The sequence below is a fragment of the Podarcis muralis genome, chromosome 13 (genome assembly GCF_964188315.1).
Source record: "Podarcis muralis chromosome 13, rPodMur119.hap1.1, whole genome shotgun sequence".
Taxonomy (NCBI): domain Eukaryota; kingdom Metazoa; phylum Chordata; class Lepidosauria; order Squamata; family Lacertidae; genus Podarcis; species Podarcis muralis.
Window position 1 is genome coordinate 46,468,939 of NC_135667.1, and position 22,048 is coordinate 46,490,986.

At 47.6% G+C, this 22,048-nt stretch overlaps 1 protein-coding gene across 5 annotated transcripts; it reads right to left on the bottom strand.

The window, feature by feature from the left end:
* Nucleotides 1-2,357: 2,357 nt before the first annotated feature.
* On the bottom strand, nucleotides 2,358-21,466 carry IFI35 (interferon induced protein 35). Of its 5 annotated transcripts, none has more exons than XM_077917545.1 (10): nucleotides 21,395-21,466; nucleotides 20,525-20,552; nucleotides 16,405-16,482; nucleotides 14,868-15,026; nucleotides 11,823-11,939; nucleotides 10,522-10,675; nucleotides 7,961-8,070; nucleotides 6,804-6,993; nucleotides 5,236-5,342; nucleotides 2,358-3,034 (listed from the first exon to the last, which is right to left on the bottom strand). In XM_077917545.1, exons 2-10 carry the CDS (start codon nucleotides 20,537-20,539, stop codon nucleotides 2,831-2,833), a joined length of 1,134 nt encoding a protein of 377 aa, XP_077773671.1. In that variant the 5' UTR covers nucleotides 20,540-20,552; nucleotides 21,395-21,466; the 3' UTR covers nucleotides 2,358-2,830. The 5 variants fall into 5 exon arrangements, with proteins under 5 accessions (XP_077773671.1, XP_077773672.1, XP_077773673.1 ...); XM_077917546.1 differs by lacking the exon at nucleotides 21,395-21,466 and adding an exon at nucleotides 21,238-21,258; XM_077917547.1 differs by lacking the exon at nucleotides 16,405-16,482 and having other exon boundaries at nucleotides 21,395-21,462.
* Between the last annotated feature and the right edge of the window lie 582 nt (nucleotides 21,467-22,048).

The window sequence follows — 22,048 nt, forward strand, 5'->3', positions numbered from 1 at the left end:
AGTTCCATCACGAGTTCCTGCCTCAACCAGTTCCAACAGTTAAGAGCTGCTGGACAGAGGTTGGATGGCCACCTTTCATGGATGCATTAGTTGAGATTCCTGCATCTTGGGGTTGGACTAGATGACTGCTGGGGATCCCACCCATGATGGCATCGAAGCACAAGAACCCAAGGAGGATCAGTCAGTCAATGTAACCTCCATGCACAGAGGTCACTTACCTCCTAGTTATGTGTGTGTAGGGGTGTGAGGAATTCCTCCTTGGGGAATTCCCGGGGCACCTGTTTGGTCCAATCTTGCAAAGATTTTACACCATGAGTAGGCAAACTAAGGCCAGGGGGCCGGATCTCGCCCAATTGCCTTCTAAATCCGGCCCACGGACAGTCCAGGAATCAGTGTGTTTTTACATGAGTAGAATGTGTGCTTTTATTTAAAACGCATCTCTGGGTTATTTGTGGGGCATAGGAATTCGTTCATCCCCCCCCCCAAAAAAAAATATAGTCTGGCCCCCCACAAGGTCTAAGGGACAGTGGACTGGCTGCCTGCTGGAAAAGGTTTGCTGACGCCTGTTTTACACCCTCAGGCTGCCTGGTTCACAGCCAAAGCTATGGGTAAAGGACCCCTGACAGTTAAGTCCAGTCACAAAAGATTCTGGGGTTGCGGCACTCATCTCACTTTATTGGCTGAGGGAGCCGGCGTACAGCTTCCGGGTCATGTGGCCAGCATGACTAAGCCGCTTCTTGCGAACCAGAGCAGCGCACGGAAGCGCAGTTTACCTTCCCGCCAGAGCAGTACCTATTTATCTACTTGCACTTTGACTTGCTTTCAAACTGCAAGGTTGGCAGGAGCTGGGACCGTCGCGAGGATTCGAACCGCTGACCTTTCGATTGGCAAGCCCAAGGCTCAGTGGTTTAGACCACAGCGCCACCTGCGTCCCACGCCTGAGAAGCTCCTAGCTCTCAAAACCAACTTATGCCCTGGAAACCCTTTCAGAAGCATGAGGCTAGCTAGCAGTGTTCATGCAGCAGTTGAAATGCACTTTGTTCATGCTCAGAGATCCTGCAGTTTGCGGGTAGCTGTTGTGGAATCACAAATGTATTTACACACCGCCTTTCCTCCAAGGATCTCAAGGTGGAGCATGTGGTTTTCTCTCGCTCCATTTTATCTTCAAAACAACCCTGGGACCTTCTCTTTTCATGATTCAACATGCTGAAAGGAAGACACTTGGCAGCACTCCCGCAGGTGCGGGTGCAAGGGCAGCTTAAAAATGTAGCATGCTCTTCAGCCCCTCTGAACGAATTCTTTGTGAGCTTCCTAGAAGAGGGGACCAGAGAGCAGCAACACGAGAGCAGGGCCTTTTCTGTGCTGGCTCCTCACTTGCAGAATGCTCTCCCCAAGGAGACTCGCCAGGGGCCATCGTCATACATCTTTAGCTGCCAGGCAAAAACACTTCTCCCAGGCCTTTGGCTAATTAAACAATCTATGGCCTTTTAAACTGTGTGGGGATTGTTTGTTACTATGATATGTACTTTTGTGTTTTTATATTATAAAGCATCCTGTTATCCTTGGGTGAAGGGTGGCATAGAATTATTATTAATTATTATTAATTAGGCATGAGAAAAAAGGTAAAGGTAAAGGTACCCCTGCCCGTACGGGCCAGTCTTGCCAGACTCTAGGGTTGTGCGCCCATCTCACTTAAGAGGCCGGGGGCCAGCGCTGTCCGCAGACACTTCCGGGTCACGTGGCCAGCGTGACAAACTGCATCTGGCGAGCCAGCGCAGCACACAGAACGCTGTTTACCTTCCCGCTGGTAAGCGGTCCCTATTTATCTACTTGCACCCGGAGGTGCTTTCGAACTGCTAGGTTGGCAGGCGCTGGGACTGAACAACGGGAGCGCACCCCGCCACGGGGATTCGAACCGCCGACCATGCGATCGGCAAGTCCTAGGCGCTGAGGTTTTACCCACAGCGCCACCCGCGTCCCTTAGGCATGAGAAAAGACTGCTTCAAAACCCCACTCAGCCACAAAACTTACTTGCCTGACCAACCTCACAGGTGTGTCATGAAGATAAAATTGGGTGAGGGGAAAGACCGCTTTGAGATCCTTGAGGAAAAGCAGGACATAAATGAACTAAATTCTGTGGACTGGTTTGTGAGTAGCTGCAGATGACATTTGCAGAAAGACAAACACACACGATGATTTTTCTTGCCTGCAAATCTTAGGGCCCCCTTCCATTAATAATATGTGTTTGCTAAGCCACCTTTCAGAATATTTTTAAAGCCTGGAGTGATGCTCCTCAAAATACGCTCTCTTAGTAACGACTGCACAAAAGGATTTATTTATTTGCAAACAGCAGGAGGGAGAGTCTGCTGTTCTCTTTATTCTGATTTTCTGAGAGTCTTTCCTTCACTTTGGGTGAACTGCAAGCGTTTGAGACAGAATTACTGAACAGGGACAAGGCAGCAGGAAAAACCACAAACCAAATAATGCAGATAAAAGTCCACACGGCAGAGAAAAGGGGTGTCAGTGTGTGCCAGGGACTGCCTCTTTTTTTAATCCAAACAGCAAGAACTCCATCCTCTGGTTCTTCACAATACAGGGTTACGCTCGCAAGGATATCCGTTCCATTTTTATACCTGAGTGAGATTTATCCGAGATTCTCCACATCCTTGCAGCGATTCAGAATTCGGACTATCAAAACTTCCCCCTCCCCCAAATGTTCAGAGCTTTGCATCCTTCTTGGCGGGATCTTTCCTTGATGGGAGTTGAGCAGCCACTTGCGCTGAAATCAATTTAAGAAAGCTTTCTCTGCCTCTGGAAGGCAGGGTCACTCTCAGTCTTGCTCCTCCTCCTCCTCCGCTTCAAAGACAGCTACCGCACACTGTCCAATCGGGACGTAAGCGACGACATCCACTTCTCCCCCACCCTTGCTAGGCTTCTGGAAATGAATCTCCAGGGCTTCACGCATCAATTCCTCGTCCAGGACGTCTGGAATCCCCGACAGCAGGACAGTCCGAGCGCAGACCGAAGGACGGAACTGGAACGGGGAGAAAGAAAAAAGAGGATTTTGTTGTTGGCGTCCATCTGCCTCAGGAGATAAGGACCGCCTCTGGGGGTGGTCGAACCGCCGCGTTAGCATCACTGAAGTGACCTCCCTGGGGTGCAAGCCTGGGCAGTGGGGATGGAGGTCCTGGCAAGACCTCCCCCCTCTTGGCCTCACTGAAGGAAAGCAGAGCAATACGTCTGGCACCACCTTGGCCGCTGGAGTTGCTGGAGAGAGGCGTACAAGACACCATCCAACTGTCTTAGGGACTCCACTCCTTGGTCTTTTACTTCTCCCCAAGATATCCTGCAAGGCAGTGGAGGTTGACGATCAGAGCTTTCTCCGAGATGGGCTACCTTCCTAGGTACCATATTTTTCGCTCTATAAGACGCACCAGACCACAAGAGGCACCTAGTTTTTGGAGGAGGAGAACAAGAAAAAAAATATTCTGAATCTCAGAAGCCAGAACAACAAGAGGGATCGCTGCGCAGCGAAAGCAGCAATCCCTCTTGCTGTTCTGGCTTCTGGGATAGCTGCACAGTCTACATTCGCTCCATAAGACGCACACACATTTCCCCTTAGTTTTTAGGAGGGAAAAAGTGAGTCTTATAGAGCAAAAAATACGGTACGTCATGTCAGGATTTCAGCCTACACTCGAGTAGGACCCTGGCAGAGACACATGCCTGACTGGCATGTTCTCTCCCTCCTGGTCTTTCGTTCGGGAGCTTCAAAAGCTTTCTTCAGCCCGAACATCACAGCGACCAATGCCAACCGACACCGGCACACTTAGGGATCCGCATAGTCTGCGCATTTTGCATGACAGACCTCAGCATTTTGGCTAATCTACTTTATTTACATATAAACACACACGAAGCACTGCAACATGGCTCCATCTCTCTCTAGCATCACACAGCAAAGAGAAAGAACAAAGGACAATAGTCCTACTTCATGGAACACAGTAACACAAACATCCTGTCTCCGTCACTTCCCACTGTGTGGAGTCAAAACATACACCATTGTGTGATAGACAAAAATCCCATGACTGCAATCACGGAGCAGGAATTCTAACACATCATGTGCTGAAAGCATCTTCTTGATCATTGGACCCACCATTTAGGGTTAGAAGTGAAATTCAGAATTTTGCCGATGTAGCAGACTGCGCTGGTTAAATCCCAGACGAAATTCCAGACTATTTGTATCGTCCGCTCAATCTGCCGGAGCCTGTCTTTGCACGCAGGGGAAATCCCTAGCGCACAATGAATGACGATGCCAGAGCTGAAGAGTCCTGGTTGCTTTTGCTAAATGCAAACATTACCACCAGCAACGAAAAACATGAACTTCCAGGAACCCAACATGCATCTGATTTTGGACAGCGGTGCTGCGGCACAATTTGGTTTCCTGAGGTCAGCGGTGCCGTTGTGGTAGAGCCTTGGGGCAGGTGGCCAGGACCCCATTGAGCACAAGGGAGCCTTAGGGACTGCCCATCCCATTTCGCCGTCTGAGGAGAAACAGGAAGGTGCCACACGCTCCCCCAAAGCCTTGTTTAACTGAGGTTGTGTGGTTGAGAGCCAGTGTGGTGTAGTGGTTAAGAGCGATAGACTCGTAATCTGGTGAACCGGGTTCGCGTCTCCGCTCCTCCACATGCAGCTGCTGGGTGACCTTGGGCCAGTCACACTTCTCTGAAGTCTCTCAGCCCCACTCACCTCACAGAGTGTTTGTTGTGGGGGAGGAAGGGAAAGGAGAATGTTAGCCGCTTTGAGACTCCCTAGGGTAGTGATAAAGCGGGATATCAAATCCAAACTCTTCTTCTTCTTCTTGTAGATTCTTGGTTCTGGCAGCAGGGAGAAGTGAGAAGTCGCAGCTGCTTCTCCCATGGTGTAGGCACCGCCCCTTGGGATCCTGCCGCCCGAAGCGGCCGCCTCCGTCCACCTCATGGGAGAGCAGGCCCTGACCCAGCTTACCACATTCTGAAGCAATGCACATAGCCACATAATAATAATAATAATAATAATAATAATAATAATAATAATAATTTATTTATACCCTGCCCTCCCCGGCCAGAGCCAGGCTCAGGGCAGCTAACACCAACAAAATCACAGTAAAAACATAATAGGGGGGAAAGGGGGGGAACACCCCAGTTTAAAATACAGGTTAAAATGCAATTTAAAATGCAGCCTCATTTTAAAATAGCTCACCTGCAGCTCTGCGATTTCTCCGCCGACATAGTGTGACAGCTTGACTGTGTGAATCTCCTGTCCGATGGGCACTCGGTACTGGCCTATTTGGATAAGCCGCTTGGCCACTGTAGAAGGGGAAGAGGCGAAGAAAAGGACAACACTGTGACTAAAGAAAAGGAAGGTACTTTCTATCATATGTGGTGGACTTGCTCCAAGGTAAAAGACTTCTGGGGGAAAAATTATAATGAATTAAAAAAAATGATGAGATATACTTTTATGAAGAAACCAGAGGCCTTTCTCCTTGGAATAACAGGTTCTGAACTGCCCAAAAAAGATGTTAAAGTATTTTTGTATGCCACAACTGCTGCATGGATTTTACTAGCCAAAAAATGGAAAACACAAGAACTACCAACGGTACAAGAATGGCAGATGAAGATGATGGAGTTTATGGAGCTGGCTGATCTCACCGGGAGAATCCGCGACCAGAAAGAAGAGGAACACCAAGAAGATTGGAAGAAATTTAAAGACTATTTGAATAAATATTGTAATATTAAAGATATGTAATCACTTGAAAGAATTAATTAGGCCTAGGATTAAATTGGGATTAAATAAACAAATAAGAAAATGTACAATAAGAAAAGTTAGGAAACATGATTATGACTGTGACATGGTTTTATGAAATATTGATATTGGAAACTGCTATATATAATTACTAAGAAATTCAGATGGAAGAGATTTGAGGAAGTCATATGTTTATGAAGATGGATTTTGATTAATTAATTAAGCTTTAGTTTATGTGGTGATTTGATGCTCTATGTTTCTTTTTTCTTTTCCCTTTTTCTGTTTCGTTTTTTTCTCTTTATTATTGTTGGCTTTTTCTTCTGTTATGTTTATGTATGGAAAATAATAAATATTATTATATAAAAACAACACTGTGACTTTCCATCTCACTGCTTTTAAAAAACGGTGCAGCTCTAACTACCTAAAGCATAATACAGTGGTACCTTGGTTCTTGAACGTAATCTGTCCTGGAAGTCCATTCGACTTCCGAAACGTTCGAAAACCAAGGCGCGGCTTCCGATTGGCGCAGGCGCCCCAGAAACAATAGCCGACAGCAGCATCGGACGTTTGGCTTCCGAAAAAGGTTCGCAAACCGGAACACTGACGTCTGGGTTTGCGGCATTCGGGTTCCGATTTGTCCGTCAACTAAGCCGTTCGAGAACCAAGGTTCTACTGTAGTTGGCATTTGGCAGAAGGGACTCTTGTATTCTGTACAGCACCTAGCACAACATTTCTTCCGAATGAAGATCGTCATGTATTGTGGGGTGGGAGAAAACAAGGCCATTCACAGGGAAATTAAACGACGTGCTTACTTACACCCTGGCTGTAAAATGAGCGGCAGCTCAAACAAAAATATGGCAATTTTGGTTTAAAATAAATCTTAAGCATTCATAGATGAGCTGGAGATGGTCCAAGAAAGGGAAATCAGGATGATAACTTCCCTTGCGACAAAAATAATCCACTGATTCTTGAGGTAAGCAAGCCACCTGCCCCTTCCCACGGCCTCTTCATCTATCTCCTCTTACCTCCATCATCCATAAACGTCAGCACCACGTGGCCAGAGTCGCTCAGCCGCTCCACGCTGAACACCTCGCCTCCCATGTTCTGCCGCTTGCTGAAAAACAACTCCAGCTTCTCAAGCAGCCGGTCCTCAGGCAGAGAGGAGGCCACGATGCCAGACAGCAGGACCCGTCGCGGACTCTTTTCCAGGGAGATCTGTGTGGGATGGGGAAGAGGTCTTAGGAAACCAGAACGGCCGCATCATGGCACATGACAGAGTGCCATCGCAGTTGCATGGATTGTAGCCTAGCTGCATGTCCTGCAGAGGTGCAGAAAATGTGCTGAGTGTGGTGCTAAGTGCAGCATTCAACTTCCTGGGAATGTTAGCTATAATTTTTTTTAATAATACAGTGGTACCTCGGGTTAATGGGACGCGGGTGGCGCTGTGGGTAAAAGCCTCAGCGCCTAGGGCTTGCCGATCGAAAGGTCGGCGGTTCGAATCCCCGCGGCGGGGTGCGCTCCCGTTGCTCGGTCCCAGCGCCTGCCAACCTAGCAGTTCGAAAGCACCCCCGGGTGCAAGTAGATAAATAGGGACCGCTTACTAGCGGGAAGGTAAACGGCGTTTCCGTGTGCGGCTCTGGCTCGCCAGAGCAGCGATGTCACGCTGGCCACGTGACCCGGAAGTGTCTCCGGACAGCGCTGGCCCCCGGCCTCTTGAGTGAGATGGGCGCACAACCCTAGAGTCTGTCAAGACTGGCCCGTACGGGCAGGGGTACCTTTACCTTTTACCTTACCTCGGGTTAAGAACTTAATTCGTTCTGGAGGTCTGTTCTTAACCTGAAACTGTTCTTAACCTGAGGTACCACTTTAGCTAATGGGGCCTCCCGCCACCACCACACGATTTCTGTTCTCATCCTGAGGTAAAGTTGTTAACCCGAGGTACGATTTCTGGGTTAGCGGAGTCTGTAACCTGAAGCGTCTGTAACCTGAGGTACCACTGTACTAATAAAACCAAGAACAGGTTTCTAGTTACAGAGTTAAGATTCGATACAGACTCCGAACTTTCCCGTTCCAGCCCATTTTCTGTTTCAAACGTTCCCAATTACAATTCCCCCCAATCACCCCAATGTTAGGATGCACCAGGTGTGTATTGTGGGTCCAATTTTACAGATGCAGAACCCACCTCCAAGGATGAGGGCAAGAGTAACACCATCGGCTCAGCCTTCACGTGCACATAGGTGAATTCATCCAGTTGAACCTGGTGCTGCTCCATTTCAATGATCCTGGAGGTAACTGACAGGGAGGAGTGGAAAAAGAGGTCAGTTCAACCCCAACTATCTCCTTCCATCCATATGCTTTCCTGTCTGTCAGTTCGTAAAGGTAAAGGTAAAGGGACCCCTGACCATTAGGTCCAGTCGTGGCCGACTCTGGGGTTGCGGCGCTCATCTCGCTTTATTGGCCGAGGGAGCCAGTGTACAGCTTCCGGGTCATGGGGCCGGCATGACTAAGCTGCTTCTGGCGAACCAGAGCAGCGCACGGAAACACTGTTTACCTTCCTGCTGGAGTGGTACCTATTTATCTACTTGCACTTTGACGTGCTTTCAAACTGCTAGGTTGGCAGGAGCAGGGACCGAGCAACAGGAGCTCACCCCATCATGGGAATTCGAACCGCCAGCCTTCTGATCAGCAAGTCTTAGGCTCTGTGGTTTAACCCACAGCACCACCCGCGCCCCCATCTGTCAGTTCAGCAACCCAGAATTAGTTCCCACCCTCCTCTAAGATGAAAACAAGATGCTTTTTTTGTCCGTGTGTGATTGCATTGAGGGGTGTGTGGAGTGTTAGGGGAGAGACAAGGCGCATCGTTCTCCTTCTGGGGTAGCTTGGTCCCTACTCTGTACCCCAGAAATGGCTTTGACTAGCTGGTTAAACGAGTCAAGGGTAGTCAATGGGTCTCAAACCCTCGGTGACTTAGGGACTCCCCCTGCATTCAAAGACAGGCTCTGGCAGATTGAGCAGACAAGACCAACAGTGGGTCCAGAGGTGAATAAAGCATTATTTGCATGTGCTATAGAGGGAAGTGAGGGGCAGGTGGGGCTCGTCAGCCTGGGAAGGCAGCCCATCTGGGAGAAGGAAAACTCGGATCCGAAATCTCCGCTGCATTGCAGGATATCTTCAGGAGAAGAAAAGTCTACCAGCCTTTCTCAACCTGTGGGTCCCCAGATGTTGTTGAACTACAACTCCCATCACCCCTAGCTAGCAAGGCCAGAGCTCAGGGATGATGGGAGTTGTAGTCCAACAACATCTGGGGACCCTCTGGGCTAAGGAGTAAACTCTACACAGATCCGGAGAGGAATCCCTAAGGTGGTTGGATGACTCCTTAAAGGCCTCCTTTTGGCAACTCCTGCAGCCAAGCTGGTGACAAATGTCTTGCTCTGCTTTCCTTCAGATGTAAAGGTGATAAATAGCTATATAGTGGTACCTCGGGTTAAGTACTTAATTTGTTCCAGAGGTCCATTCTTAACCTGAAACCATTCTTAACCTGAAGCACCACTTTAGCTAATGGGGCCTGCCACTGCCGCTGCCGCACAATTTCTGTTCTCATCCTGAGGTAAAGTTCTTAACCCGAGGTACTACTTTCGGGTTAGCGGAGTCTGTAACCCGGATTGTTTGTAACCTGAGGTGTTTGTAACCCGAGGTACCACTGTACAACTTTTATAAGACAGCCGTGCATCGGGAAGTTTTTAACGTTTGATGCTTTATAGTGTTTTACATACAATGGTACCTCGGTTTTCAAACGTCTCTGTTGATGTACATTTTGGTTTTCGAACGCCGTAACCCCAGAAGTAAATGCTTCAGTTTTCGAACATGCCTCGGAAGTCAAACATGAAACGCGGCTTCCCCTGAGTGTAAGATCCTGAGGCCTAGCTGTCGGCTGTTGAATTTTCAGTTTTCTAACGTTTCAGAACTCAAACGGTCTTCCGGAACGGATTACGTTTGAAAACCGAGGTACCGCTGTATTCTGTAAGCTGGCCAGAGTGGCTGGGGAAACCCAGCCAGATGGGTGGGGTATAAGTAATAAAATTATTATTATTATTCCTTTGGACCACACCAGCAAGGCCGAGAGGGGGGTCTTGTTGTCTGGGGAGACCAGGGTTTCCATACACACTGCCCACAAGGTCACCTCAGTGCTGTCCACGCAGCAGTTTGACTTCATGCTTGGAAGCACACTCCATTGTCTTTGAGACAGACGGGTGCCAAACAATGACATTGCTTGAAAGAGTTGGGCAAGAACTATGGAACCTTCATCAACAGAGGGATGAATTAGATTGAGAAACCAGGAATTGCAGCTGGGCGATCTCTTAAGGTGTCTTCCCTATAGCGGTAGAGCAAGTCCAATCACTAGAGAAAAAAATGGTTGGGACTTTATACAGGATTCCTACTGCTGGCAAGGGACTGGTTGAAATCACCCGCAAAGAGCCTTTGGGTTGTAGTCAGCTAACTATTACTTGGACTAGATCCATTACAATGAATGGGTGTAAGCCAGTCATGGCCATTAATTGCAGCAACCGATTAATGTGCGTCCAAAAGATGCACCATCGTGCACACGCACATGGGGCCAAACCCAGAAGTGACCCAGAAATGCTCCCAATTGCCTGTCTCTGCCTGCTCTTAGGTTCCCCAACTTGGGGCCACCCCGTGGCATCTTTTCGGGGTCAGAATTTCAATCCAAACAGCCGCTCCTACCCTCGTGGCTTTCAAAAGTGATGAGAGCCGATCCCCCAGGCACAGGGTATCGAATCTGTGGCCGGGCTGTCAAACGGTTAGCCAATGTCTCCTCCTTCGCCTCTTCCACGTGGCCTTTAAACACCATCACCCGCTCAGGTAGGTTGGTTGGCACCTGGAGAGTTGGCAGGAGAGAGAAAGTTGATATGAGAATGGGGTTTTTTCCTGCCAGGTTTCGCACTCTTCAACAAACTCTATTGTGAGTCAGAATTTCAACTGGATGTATCTCCCACGTGTACTCTTCTTGTTTTGTATTTCACGTTGCCTCTTCTGATTAAAACTTTTAAATTAATAAGTAATTGTAGAACTCAGCTAGCAGATAGTTTAAGGAAAATGTTAAGGAAAGGACAGAGCAGTTCTGTGCATAGGCAGAGATATTGCCTTCCCAGTGAGCAAATGCCATCAGTCTCAGTTTGTTTGTAGGGCAGAAAAGAGGAATAATAGTAGGAATTATTATAATTTAATTTCTTTCTTTCTTTCTTTCTTTCTTTCTTTCTTTCTTTCTTTCTTTCTTTCTACATACATACATACATACATACATACATACATACATATGCCACCCATCTGGCTGGGTTTCCCCAGCCACTCTGGGTGGCTCCCAACAGAATATTAAAAACACGATAAAACATCAAACATTAAGAACTTCCCTAAACAGGGCTGCTGTCAGATGTCTTCTAAAAGTCAGATAGTTGTTTATTTCCTTGACATCTGATGGGAGGGCATTCCACAGGGAGGGCACCACTACCGAGAAGGCCCTCTGCTGGTTCCCTGTAACTTCACTTCACCGGCAGAAGGCCCTCAGAGCTGGACCTCATGGAATGATGGGGGTGGAGACGCTCCTTCAAGTATACTGAGCTGAAGCCATTTAGAGCTTTAAAGGTCAGCACCAAGCCTTTGAGTTGTGCTCGGAAATGTTCTGGGAGCCAATGTAGCTCTTTCAAGACCAGTGTTATATGGTCTCGGCGGCCACTCCCAGTCACCAGTCTAGCTGCTGCATTCTGGAATAGTTGTAGTTTCTGGGTCACCTTCAAATGTAGCCCCACATAGAGCACATTGCAGTAGTCCAAGTGGGAGATAACCAGAACATGCACCACTCTGGCGAGACAGTCTGCGGGCAGGTAGGGTCTCAGCCTGCATACCAGATGGGATCTCAAGAGGAATTCTGACTGGGATTCAATGGCTCCTTCCGGGAAAGACACAAGCTTGCCTACGTGATTAAACTAGCCTATTTCTCAGGCCACATGCTTCCCCACAGCCAGTACCTTGTGAAGCTCTTCTTGGGCCACCTGATACCTTTCCAGCTGCTCCAGTTCGTTTTCCAGAGCCAGTTTCTCTCGTAGCAATTGGCGTTCTTCCGTCAGCGCCAACTGAATCTCTCTCTGCAGGGAAAAGATGGTGATCCATTAAACAGGGAACACAAGGGATGTCTGCCAGTGCGGACAACCTGTAAACCCAAGATGTGTTTGGACTCCATCTCCCATCTGTGGGATATTTAAATTGCAGTCAAACCAAGAGTTTGCTACATAGGCACATTTTTACGGTTGATTATTGGGATGCAGGATAAACCACAGAGCCTAGGATTTGCCCATCGAAAGGTTGGCGGTTCGAATCCCCGAACAGGGTGAGCTCCCGTTGCTCGGTCCCTGCTCCTGCCAACCTAGCAGTTCGAAAGCATGTCAAAGTGCAAGTGGATAAATAGGTACCACTCCGGCGGGAAGGTAAACAGCGTTTCCGTGCGCAGCTCTGGTTTGCCAGAAGCGGCTTAGTCATGCTGGCCACATGGCCCGGAAGCTGTACGCCGGCTCCCTCGGCCAATAAAGCAAGATGAGCGCCGCAACCCCAGAGTTGGTCACGACTGGACCTAATGGTCAGGGGTGCCTTTACCTTTACCTATTGCATTTCAATACAGTGGTGCCTCGCAAGACGAAATTAATTCGTTCCGCAAGTTTTTTCTTCTTGCGAGTTTTTCGTCTTGCGAAGCACGGTTTCCCATAGGAATGCATTGAAAATCAATCAATGCGTTCCTATGGAAACCGCCTTCAGACCAGGTCCGGGGACAGTCTGTCCCCCGACCTCTTCTGAAGGCTGGGGGTGGGGGGGGGGACAAGGGCTTTTCTTCCCACCACCAGCCTTCAGAAGGCTGTTCTGAAGGCTGGCGGTGGGAAGAAAAGCCCTTCTCCCCACCTCCCGCCCCGCAAGCTCCGGGGACAGGAGGGCTTCGCTGCCGCCCGCCAGCATTTTAAAATCGCCCCGGGACAGCGGAGGCTTCGCTGCCGCCCGCCAGCATTTTAAAAGCCCCCGGGACAGCGGAGGCTTTTAAAATGTTGGCGGGCGGCAGCGAAGCCTCCGCTGTCCCGGGGCGATTTTAAAATGCTGGCGGGCGGCAGCGAAGGCTTCGCTGCCACCTGCCAGCATTTTAAGATCGCCCCGGGACAGCGGAGAAGTCCCTACATTCCAGGAAGTCTCCGCTGTCCCAGGAAGGCAGGCGGGGGGAGCAAAGACTTTTGCCCCCCGCCAGCCTTCAGAAGAGGTCCAGGACCTCTTCTGAAGGCCGGCAGTGGGCGAAAGTCTTTGCTCCCAACGGCCAGCATTTTAAAAGCGGTCCGGGATAGCGGGAAAGCGCAGCGCAATTCCCTGCTATCCCGGACCGCTTTTAAAATGCTGGCGGTGGGGAGCAAAGCCTTTCGGCCCCCACCGGCCTTCCTGGACCTCTTCTGAAGGCCGGAGGGGGGGAAAGGCTTTGCTCCCCACCGCCAGCATTTAAAAGAGGTCCCCGGAGATTTCCCTATGGGCTTTCTTCTTGCGAAGCAAGCCCATAGGGAAATTCGTCTTGCGGAACGACTCAAAAATGGAAAACTCTTTCGTCTTGTGAGTTTTTCGTTTTGCGAGGCGTTCGTCTTGCGAGGCACCACTGTATTTTACCGTAAGCTGCCCAGAGAACATAGTTTGGGGGAGACGTGCAACGACTGCAAACAAATAAATAGGTAAAAAGGTAAAGGAGCCCCGGACGGTTAAATCCAGTCAAAGGCAACTCTGGGGTTGCGGCGCTCATCTCGCTTTCAGGCCGAGGGAGCCGGCGTTTGTCCACAGATAGCATTCTGGGTCATGTGGCTAGCAGAACTAAACAGCTTCTGGCACAACAGGACACCGTGATGGAAACCAGAGCACATGGAAACGCCGTTTACCTTCCCGCCGCAGTGGTACCTATTTATCTACTTGCACTGGCATGCTTTCGAACTGCTTGGCAGGCAGGAGCTGGGACAGAGTCACATGGATTCAAACTGCCGACCTTCTGATCAGCAAGCCTAAGAGGTTCAGTGGTTTCGACCACAGCACCACCTGCGCCCCTGACAAACAAGTAGCAACAGCCTTATCACATAAGTTACACAGTTTGCATAATTTATTATTATGTACATGTGTTAATCTGGGGGTAGGGTGCCAGAATCCAATTTTCTGAGAATCTCAGCACTCGAACTTTCCTTGAAGCATGCGTTTGGCCTACACAGCTGCAAGAAAAGCCTGAACATACCTCAGCAACACCTGGGGAAATATCAGAAAGATGGAGGAAAACATAGAGGACGATTTGCTGTGGTTCCCCTCCTGACCTTTCACAATGACTTGCAGGAGCAAAATAAAAGGATACAAAATAAGAAAATGGGTGCTTATGTTTCACCAGGACGACTGCATAACTGAACATCTCTCAGTGCAAGACTGCGGTGACACTGATGAATTATTTGCTTTTCTTTAAAGAAGGGCTGAGGAATCTGTAGCCCTGCAGTTGTTGCTGGAGAGTTCAACAACAAACATGTTTCCCATTCCCTGCTTTAAAAGAAGAATAGACTCAACCCTGGTCTTAAAAGATCTGTACTATGGTTTTCCCAGTCGTGATGTATGGAAGTGAGAGCTGGACCATAAAGAAGGCTGATGGCCGAAGAATTGATGCTTTTGAATTCTGGTGCTGGAGGAGACTCTTGAGAGTCCCATGGACTGCAAGAAGATCAAACCTCTCCATTCTGAAAGAAATCAGCCCTGAGTGCTCACTGGAAGGACAGATCCTGAAGCTGAGGCTCCAATACTTTGGCCACCTCATGAGAAGAGAAGACTCCCTGGAAAAGACCCTGATGTGGGGAAAGATGGAGGGCACAAGGAGAAGGGGACGGCAGAGGACGAGATGGTTGGACAGTGTTCTTGAAGCTACCAGCATGAGTTTGACCAAACTGCGGGAGGCAGTGGAAGACAGAAGTGCCTGGCGTGCTCTGGTCCATGGGGTCACGAAGAGTCGGACACGACTAAACAACAACAACCACCTGAAAACCTGCTTTCTGGGGCTGAGACTCTTCTTCAAGCTCCTGGAGTCTTTTACGCAGAAGCTCAGTTTCTCTCTCGAGTTTTGATGCCTCTCGTTCGCTCTCTTTTCTGCCAGCCTCCAAGGAAAATCGGTCAACCTCCAATGCTTTGCACATATCCTAAAGGTGACAAGTAGACACGTGACAGTCAGAAAGAATAAAATCAGGATAGGGGAAATCTGAAGAAAATGTGTGTGTGTTTTTTATCCCAATGAATTTTTCTTAAACTTTCCAGTAGGAAAAATGGGAAATTGAGAATATCCAATCAGGGTGATGGTCTTTATTACTATATGAGAAAGTTTCTGTCCACATACAGTGATGCCTCGCAAGATGAAAAACTCGCTAGACGAAAGGGTTTTCCGTTTTTTGAGTCGTTCCGCAAGACGAATTTCCCTATGGGCTTGCTTTGCAAGACGAAACGTCTTGCGAGTTCGTTTCCTTTTTCTTAAAGCCGCTAAGCTGTTAATAGCCGCTAAGCCGCTAATAGCCGTGCTTCGCAAGACAAAAAAACCGCAAGACGAAGAGACTCGCGGAACGGATTAATTTTGTCTTGCGAGGCACCACTGTAATAGGTTTCCTTTTGTTTACTACGAAGTTTGTGTTATCTATTGTTTCTTTCAGCTTTTCAGGTGGCAAACACAAATATTTAAGAAGCATAAGGTGGAGCTCCCTCTCTAATACCAGGTATATATTTACATTTTTGCTAGCACAAAAGTAATGCACTTATACTTTGGGGGCCACAGTCCTGGCCAAGCTAACCTCGGGGTGATCCCCACTAAACAGAGTGGATTTTCCTTCTGAGTAAACATGCAGAGAATAAATTTAAAACCAGGGTGGATTTGATTTAAATCAAATCAAATCAATTTAAATCTCAATTTAAAACACAAGTCAGTAAGACTTGATTTAAATCATTTTTTTTTACAGAAGGACTCATTCTTGCATATTTACAACCAGAGGAAGTTTTCATTTTTGGAATAATAAATTTTCAGAGTAGTTGTTTACAGTTATATCAAAAATTACTGATTTGGTTATACTAATAGAAAGACATAGATAGATAATTATGAATTATTGTGAGGTTTAATAAGTTAACTGTTTACATTTGGACAACTTTTCTGATGTGGTTAAACAATTTTATTTTTTTTAAAAAGAAAAACTTATGAGTTTTAGCAACACATGAAAAACTTAAAACAAACCCTTATTTCCCGATGAATGAGTAGAATGTAACTTAAATGGAAAATGATCTTTAGAAAGATTTTTCCCTCCAAAAGCATTTTATTTTAAAAATCCGATTTCAATAAAAAAAATCTGATTTCAATTTTTTAAAAATTCAATTTATTTTGTTTTTTTTAAAAGCATTGGTTTTTATCCATCCTGTTTAAAATAAAAAGCAATTAAAAATAAAATAAAAATAAAGGAAAGAGCTTTGAGGAAAGCTTCTGTACACCAACACATTTCACTTTCGACATGAGAGACGACTGCTGTTCCCAAAGATGAGTACCTGCCATTTCAAGATTTGTTCTGCCTCCAGTGTCTCACTTGCTGAAATTCCTGGACAGGGCAGGCAGATGAAGGAGTCCTGAAGAACAGAACAAAAGGATGTTCGTTCACAGCCCAGGGCCTCCTGCCTCCACGCAGCAGGAGCGTGGAGGTGAGTTCAAAAACTTATGGGACATGCTGGGGACGGGGAGAAGGGGACTAACTACCGTATTTTTCGCTCTATAAGACGCACCAGACCATAAGAGGCACCTAGTTTTTGGAGGAGGAAAACAAACAAAAAAATATTCTGAATCCCAGAAGCCAGAACATCAAGAGGGATCACTGCGCAGCGAAACCAGCGATCCCTCTTTCTGTTCTGGCTTCTGGGATAGCTGCGCAGCCTGCATTTGCTCCATAAGACGCACACACATTTCCCCTTACTTTTTAGGAGGGAAAAAGTGAGTCTTCTAGAGCAAAAAATACGGTATTTTTCATTATTTTTATTAAAGCTTTATTGCAGAACAATTTACACACTACATAAAAAACAACACAAACCAACCAACACCATAACCTCATAACAACTAAACACTAACGAACAACATAAAATTTGGCATCACACACACTTTTGACTTCTGATTCACCTCACTGTACTTTTTACACATTATTGGTCTATTCACATTTCCTTAATTTTTTAAGTGTTGCATATCCAAAGGAGATTTTTGCTTTTATAATTTCCTCATTATTCAAGATTCAATCCAGACCTGTCAGGAGATTTGCATTATCACAATACTTTTTTAGATTTTTGTTGAATATTGTCCAATCTTTACTCACTTTCTGGTTTGAGTTTCCTCTTAATCTCCCAGTCGTTTTCACAAGTTCTAAATAGTCTATCATCTTCTCCTGCCAGTCAATTTTTGTGGGGGTTGAGTCACCTTTCCAATTTTTTGCTATTAAAATTCTGGCCGCCCTGGTGGCGTACATAAAAAAGGTTCTAAAGATTTTTTTGTATTTCGGTAGACATAATGCCTAACAGAAAGGCTTCTGGGGTTTTTTTGAAGGAGAATTTAAATACCTTTTTTTGTTATATATTATGTCCCAGAATTCTCGTATCTTCATGCAGTCCCACCACATGTGCAGGAAGGTACCTACCCCTTTTTTTGCATCTCCAGCAAACATTTGAGTTCTTTTTATACATCTTGGCCAATTTGAGAAGGGGACTAACTATTGATCACTTGGTAAATATATCAACTTCTTGAAGTAAACGCACAGAGTTGCTGGAACTGCTGCGTGAGGCGGCGACTTACATACAGTCATACCTCAGGTTGCGAACGCTGTGGACCGCACCGAACCCGGAAGTACCGGAACGGGTTACTTCTGGGTTTCGGCGCTCGTGCACGTGCAGAAGCACAAAATAACGTCACGAACATGCAGAGAAGCGCCAAATCACATCATGAGCATGCGCAGATGCACTGCTTCAGGCTGCGAACGTGTCTCCCGCACGGATCACATTCACAACCAGGGGTATCACTGTACAGTGGTACCTCGGGTTAAGAACTTAATTCGTACTGGAGGTCCGTTCTTAACCTGAAACTGTTCTTAACCTGAAGCACCACTTTAGCTAATGTGCCTTCTGCTGCTGCCGCGCCATGCGATTTCTGTTCTTAACCTGAGGTAATATTTCTGGGTTAGCGGAGTCTGTAACCTGAAGCGTATGTAACCCGAGGTATCACTGTACTTGAAAGCTGCACTCTTGAATCAAGGTTTCTCATATCACTCTGAAGGAAGACGCAACAAACATGTTTAGCAGAGAGGCATACGGTGTTGATATGGAAAAGGATCTATTCTCTAAAGATCACACAGCAACGGTGGCTATCCGTGGAGCAGGGGATTGCAGGAATGCATAGAGGCGAGCAAAACAAGCCAAGGGGGTCGCAAGATTCCACCGTGGGATTCATCCAAAGACAAGCTCAGTGGACAACAAACAGTGTCACCCCCTATTAGTACTAAAGTAAGGTTAACTGGGGACGCGGGTGGCCCTGTGGTCTAAACCACTGAGCCTAGGCTTGCCGGCGATTCAAATCCCCGCGACGGGGTGAGCTCCCGTTGCTCGGTCCCTGCTCCTGCCAACCTAGCAGTTCGAAAGCACGTCAAAGTGCAAGTAGATAAATAGGTACCGCTCCGGTGGGAAGGTAAACGGCGTTTCCGTGCGCTGCTCTGGTTTGCCAGAAGCGGCTTAGTCATGCTGGCCACATGACCCAGAAGCTGTACGCCGGCTCCCTCAGCCAATAAAGCAAGATGAGCGCCGCAACCCCAGAGTCGGCCACGACTGGACCTAATGCTCAGGGGTCCCTTTACCTTTAAGGTTAACTGGGGACGCGGGTGGCGCTGTGGTCTAAACCACTGAGCCTGGAGCTTGCTGATCGGAAGGTCGGCGGTTTTAATCCCCACAACGGGGTGAGCTCCCGTTGCTCAGTCCCTGCTCCTGCCAACCTAGCAGTTCAAAAGCATATCAAAGTGCAAGTAGATAAATAGGTACCACTCCGGCAGGAAGGTAAACAGCATTTCCGTGAGCTGCTCTGGTTTTGGTGTTCCGTTGCACCAGAAGCGACTTAGTCATGCTGGCCACATGATCCTGAAAAACTGTATGCAGACTCCCTCGGCCAGTAAAGCGAGATGAGCGCCGCAACCCCAGAGTCCTCTGCAACTTAACTGTCAGGGTTCCTTTACCTTTACCTTTTTAAGGTTAACTGGGAGGTTCTCAGCTGCCAGTCCAAGGGGTTTGGAAGGACTGGATAGCTGCTGCTAGCCCCTGACGGGCAAGTTAAATATGGATACGACTTTTGCACCCAAGCAAGGGAACCAGTGGCACTAATTAACATAAGACGCAGCCTTGTAAGGAATCCAAGGAAATCAGTGGTCAGTAAGCAGAGGGTGGGTAGTATTTTCTTCTTCACGCAACATAAAATTAATTCATGTCCATGTGCCACCACCAGAGGTGGGAATGGCACTGGTTTAGGGGGCTTAAGAAAGGGCTGGTGAAGTCTATCCACGTGAAAACCCAGTCCTGATTACATTTAGCGTTCATAATTTCAGCAGGATAATTTAAGGGGGTCATTTTGTTGCTGCTGTTCTTAAAACAACTGTGTCAGAAATAAGGTAAAGGTAAAGGTACCCCTGCCCGTACGGGCCAGTCTTGACAGACTCTAGGGTTGTGCGCCCATCTCACTCAAGAGGCCGGGGGCCAGCGCTGTCTGGAGACACTTCCAGGTCACGTGGCCAGCATGACATCGCTGCTCTGGCGAGCCAGAGCCGCACACGGAAATGCCGTTTACCTTCCCGCTAGTAAGCGGTCCCTATTTATCTACTTGCACCCGGGAGTGCTTTCGAACTGCTAGGTTGGCAGGCGCTGGGACCGAACAACAGGAGCTCACCCCGCCACGGGGATTCGAACCACCGACCATACGATCGGCAAGTCCTAGGCACTGAGGTTTTACCCACAGTGCCACCCGCGTCCCTTTGTGTCAGAAATACTTGATGTTTTACTGCGAATAGCTCAGAGGTTTCCCAGCAGATCCTGTGCTCATTGCACTACATTTAAAGCAGCAAGCTGATCCAGAGGCTAAGGAATGCTGGTGTAAGTTTGAAACTGTTTTACTATTTTAATTTTTTTATTGTATTTTTTCCTTGATTCCCCTGTTTTTATCTTTTTCAAAACCACGTTGAGATTTTTTTTTTTTACAATCAAATGGCCTATATATTTTATGAAATAAATAAAAAGATACCACTTTAAACCTTCATGGCTTCCCCCAAAGAATCCTGGGAACTGTAGTTTGTTCAGGGTGCTGAGAGCCGTTAGCAGACCCCTCTATTACAAAGCTTCGATATATAGAATTCCCTTGGAAGAGGGATTGATTGTTAAATGATTCTGGGAACTGTAGTTCCGTGAGAGGAATCAATAAGGGGTGCCAAACAACTGCCAGCAGCACCCTTAGCAAACTACAATTCCCAAGATTCTTTGGGGGAAGCCAAGATTATTTAAAGTAGTGTGATATTGCTTTAAATATTTACTGCTTAGTCCTCATCCATCCTCTGGGTGCCACACAGAGGCAGATTCTTAGTTGTCTTATCTGTTGCCTGCTCACCTCATCTGAATCCATCCTGTTGACACACCTGGAAGAAAACAGAAGGGCTGCGTTTGCAGTGCACTTTAATACAAAACACAGGTAACCCAAATACCACCCAGGGCGGGGGGGGGGGGACAGAATCTAATTCGGTTTTATTATGCAAATATGCATCTGCTTTGCATACTTTATTCTGCTTCACATACCCTAGAGCAGTGTTTCCCAGCCTTGGGTCTCCAGCTGTTTTTGGACTCCCATTCCCATAGTCCCAGACCACCGGTCTTGCTAGCTAGGGATGATGGGAGTTGTAGTCCTTTAACAGCTGGAGGCCCAAGGTTGGGAACTGCTGCCCTAGAGCAGCACCAAGAGCTTAGATCCCTAGAACTCCCGTCTTTATCCAGAGATTCCTTGTTTCACGGCATCCCTCGCCTCCGTTTCCCTGCACGCTGCCATGCCTCTCTTCCTCGGTCATACGGACTAGAAACTTGACACCGGAAAAGTGGAGACCCGCCTTGGGAGCAGCCAGGATTTTTGTCGCGGGGCAGAACCTCGGTTTGCCATGTATTGATTATTGATTTTGGAGGGCAGCCGCCACTCCCTGCCCCCCTTGGCTTCTCCCATGAAACCCGCCCTGCTTGCTGAATTCACAGTGCCCGGTCCCGAACCCCAGGCTTCAAGTGCAATGGTTGCTGACCCGCCCCAACCCGCCGCCCCTACGGGGGACTCATCCTGACCTCGCCCTACAGCCCGGCGTCGAGAGGCAGGCGGCGCGCGGAGGGCGCGCACGGACACCTCCATCCAAGCGCAAAGCGGAGCGTTTGGGTGCTGCGGTTTGGGGACAGAAGCGGATCAGGCCTACAAGCCCCCCACCCCCCAAACTAGCGACCTTACCTTCCCCAGCAGCTGCTGGCCTCCTTGCGTCGCTTCCACTTTCGATTTCCAGCTGTTCAAAGCCTCCTCCCCCCAACCAAGCCCCGCCCCAAAGCGGGAAGTCCGCTCCCCAGGCAGGATGGGTGCGCCTTTGTGGCGTTGGAAGAAGGGACCCCGGGTCATCTAGTCCAACCCCCCATTTGCCATGCAGGAATCTCAGCATAGAATTGTAAGAAGGGATCTATTTGGTCCCCAGAATTTGTGTGTTTATTTTTTTTTTAAAAAAAGATATTTATTAAAGTTTCAAAAGTTATACAAAGAAAAAAAACAATAATACAAACAAGACACAAACAAAACAAGTATACTTTCCATCCCTTATTTTCTTATAACTTACTTCCCCGACCTCCTCATACCTCCCCTTTCTGTATTCCAAATTAAACAGAAATTGAGAGGATTTGTTGAACTAATGAATCAGAATTTGTGTGTTTAATCTGGGATTTCCGAGGAGCAACCTGCCAGTTTCCGATATCTCAACGGAGAGATTGTTTTGGAATAACGGATTGCCTTGTCTTTAAACTTTTCCCCTTATCCCTGCTATATAGCCCGGACGACTGCAGATTGCATGTCTAATATCGGAGTTCAGCACAGAAGTGTTTAAATTGCAATGAACATGTG

What these genes read in the sequence shown, in the direction of transcription:
- IFI35 (XM_028703606.2), bottom strand. Translation starts at nt 17,276, where the DNA reads ATGATAGACTATTTAGAACTTGTGAAAACGACTGGGAGATTAAGAGGA. An exon ending in CCCAGAAAGCAGGTTTTCAG is followed by an intron (nt 11,940 to 14,867) that starts GTGGTTGTTGTT and finishes TTTTCCCTGCAG; the next exon opens with AGAGAGATTCAGTTGGCGCT. An exon ending in GACGTTTATGGATGATGGAG is followed by an intron (nt 5,343 to 6,803) that starts GTAAGAGGAGAT and finishes CCCCTTCTACAG; the next exon opens with TGGCCAAGCGGCTTATCCAA.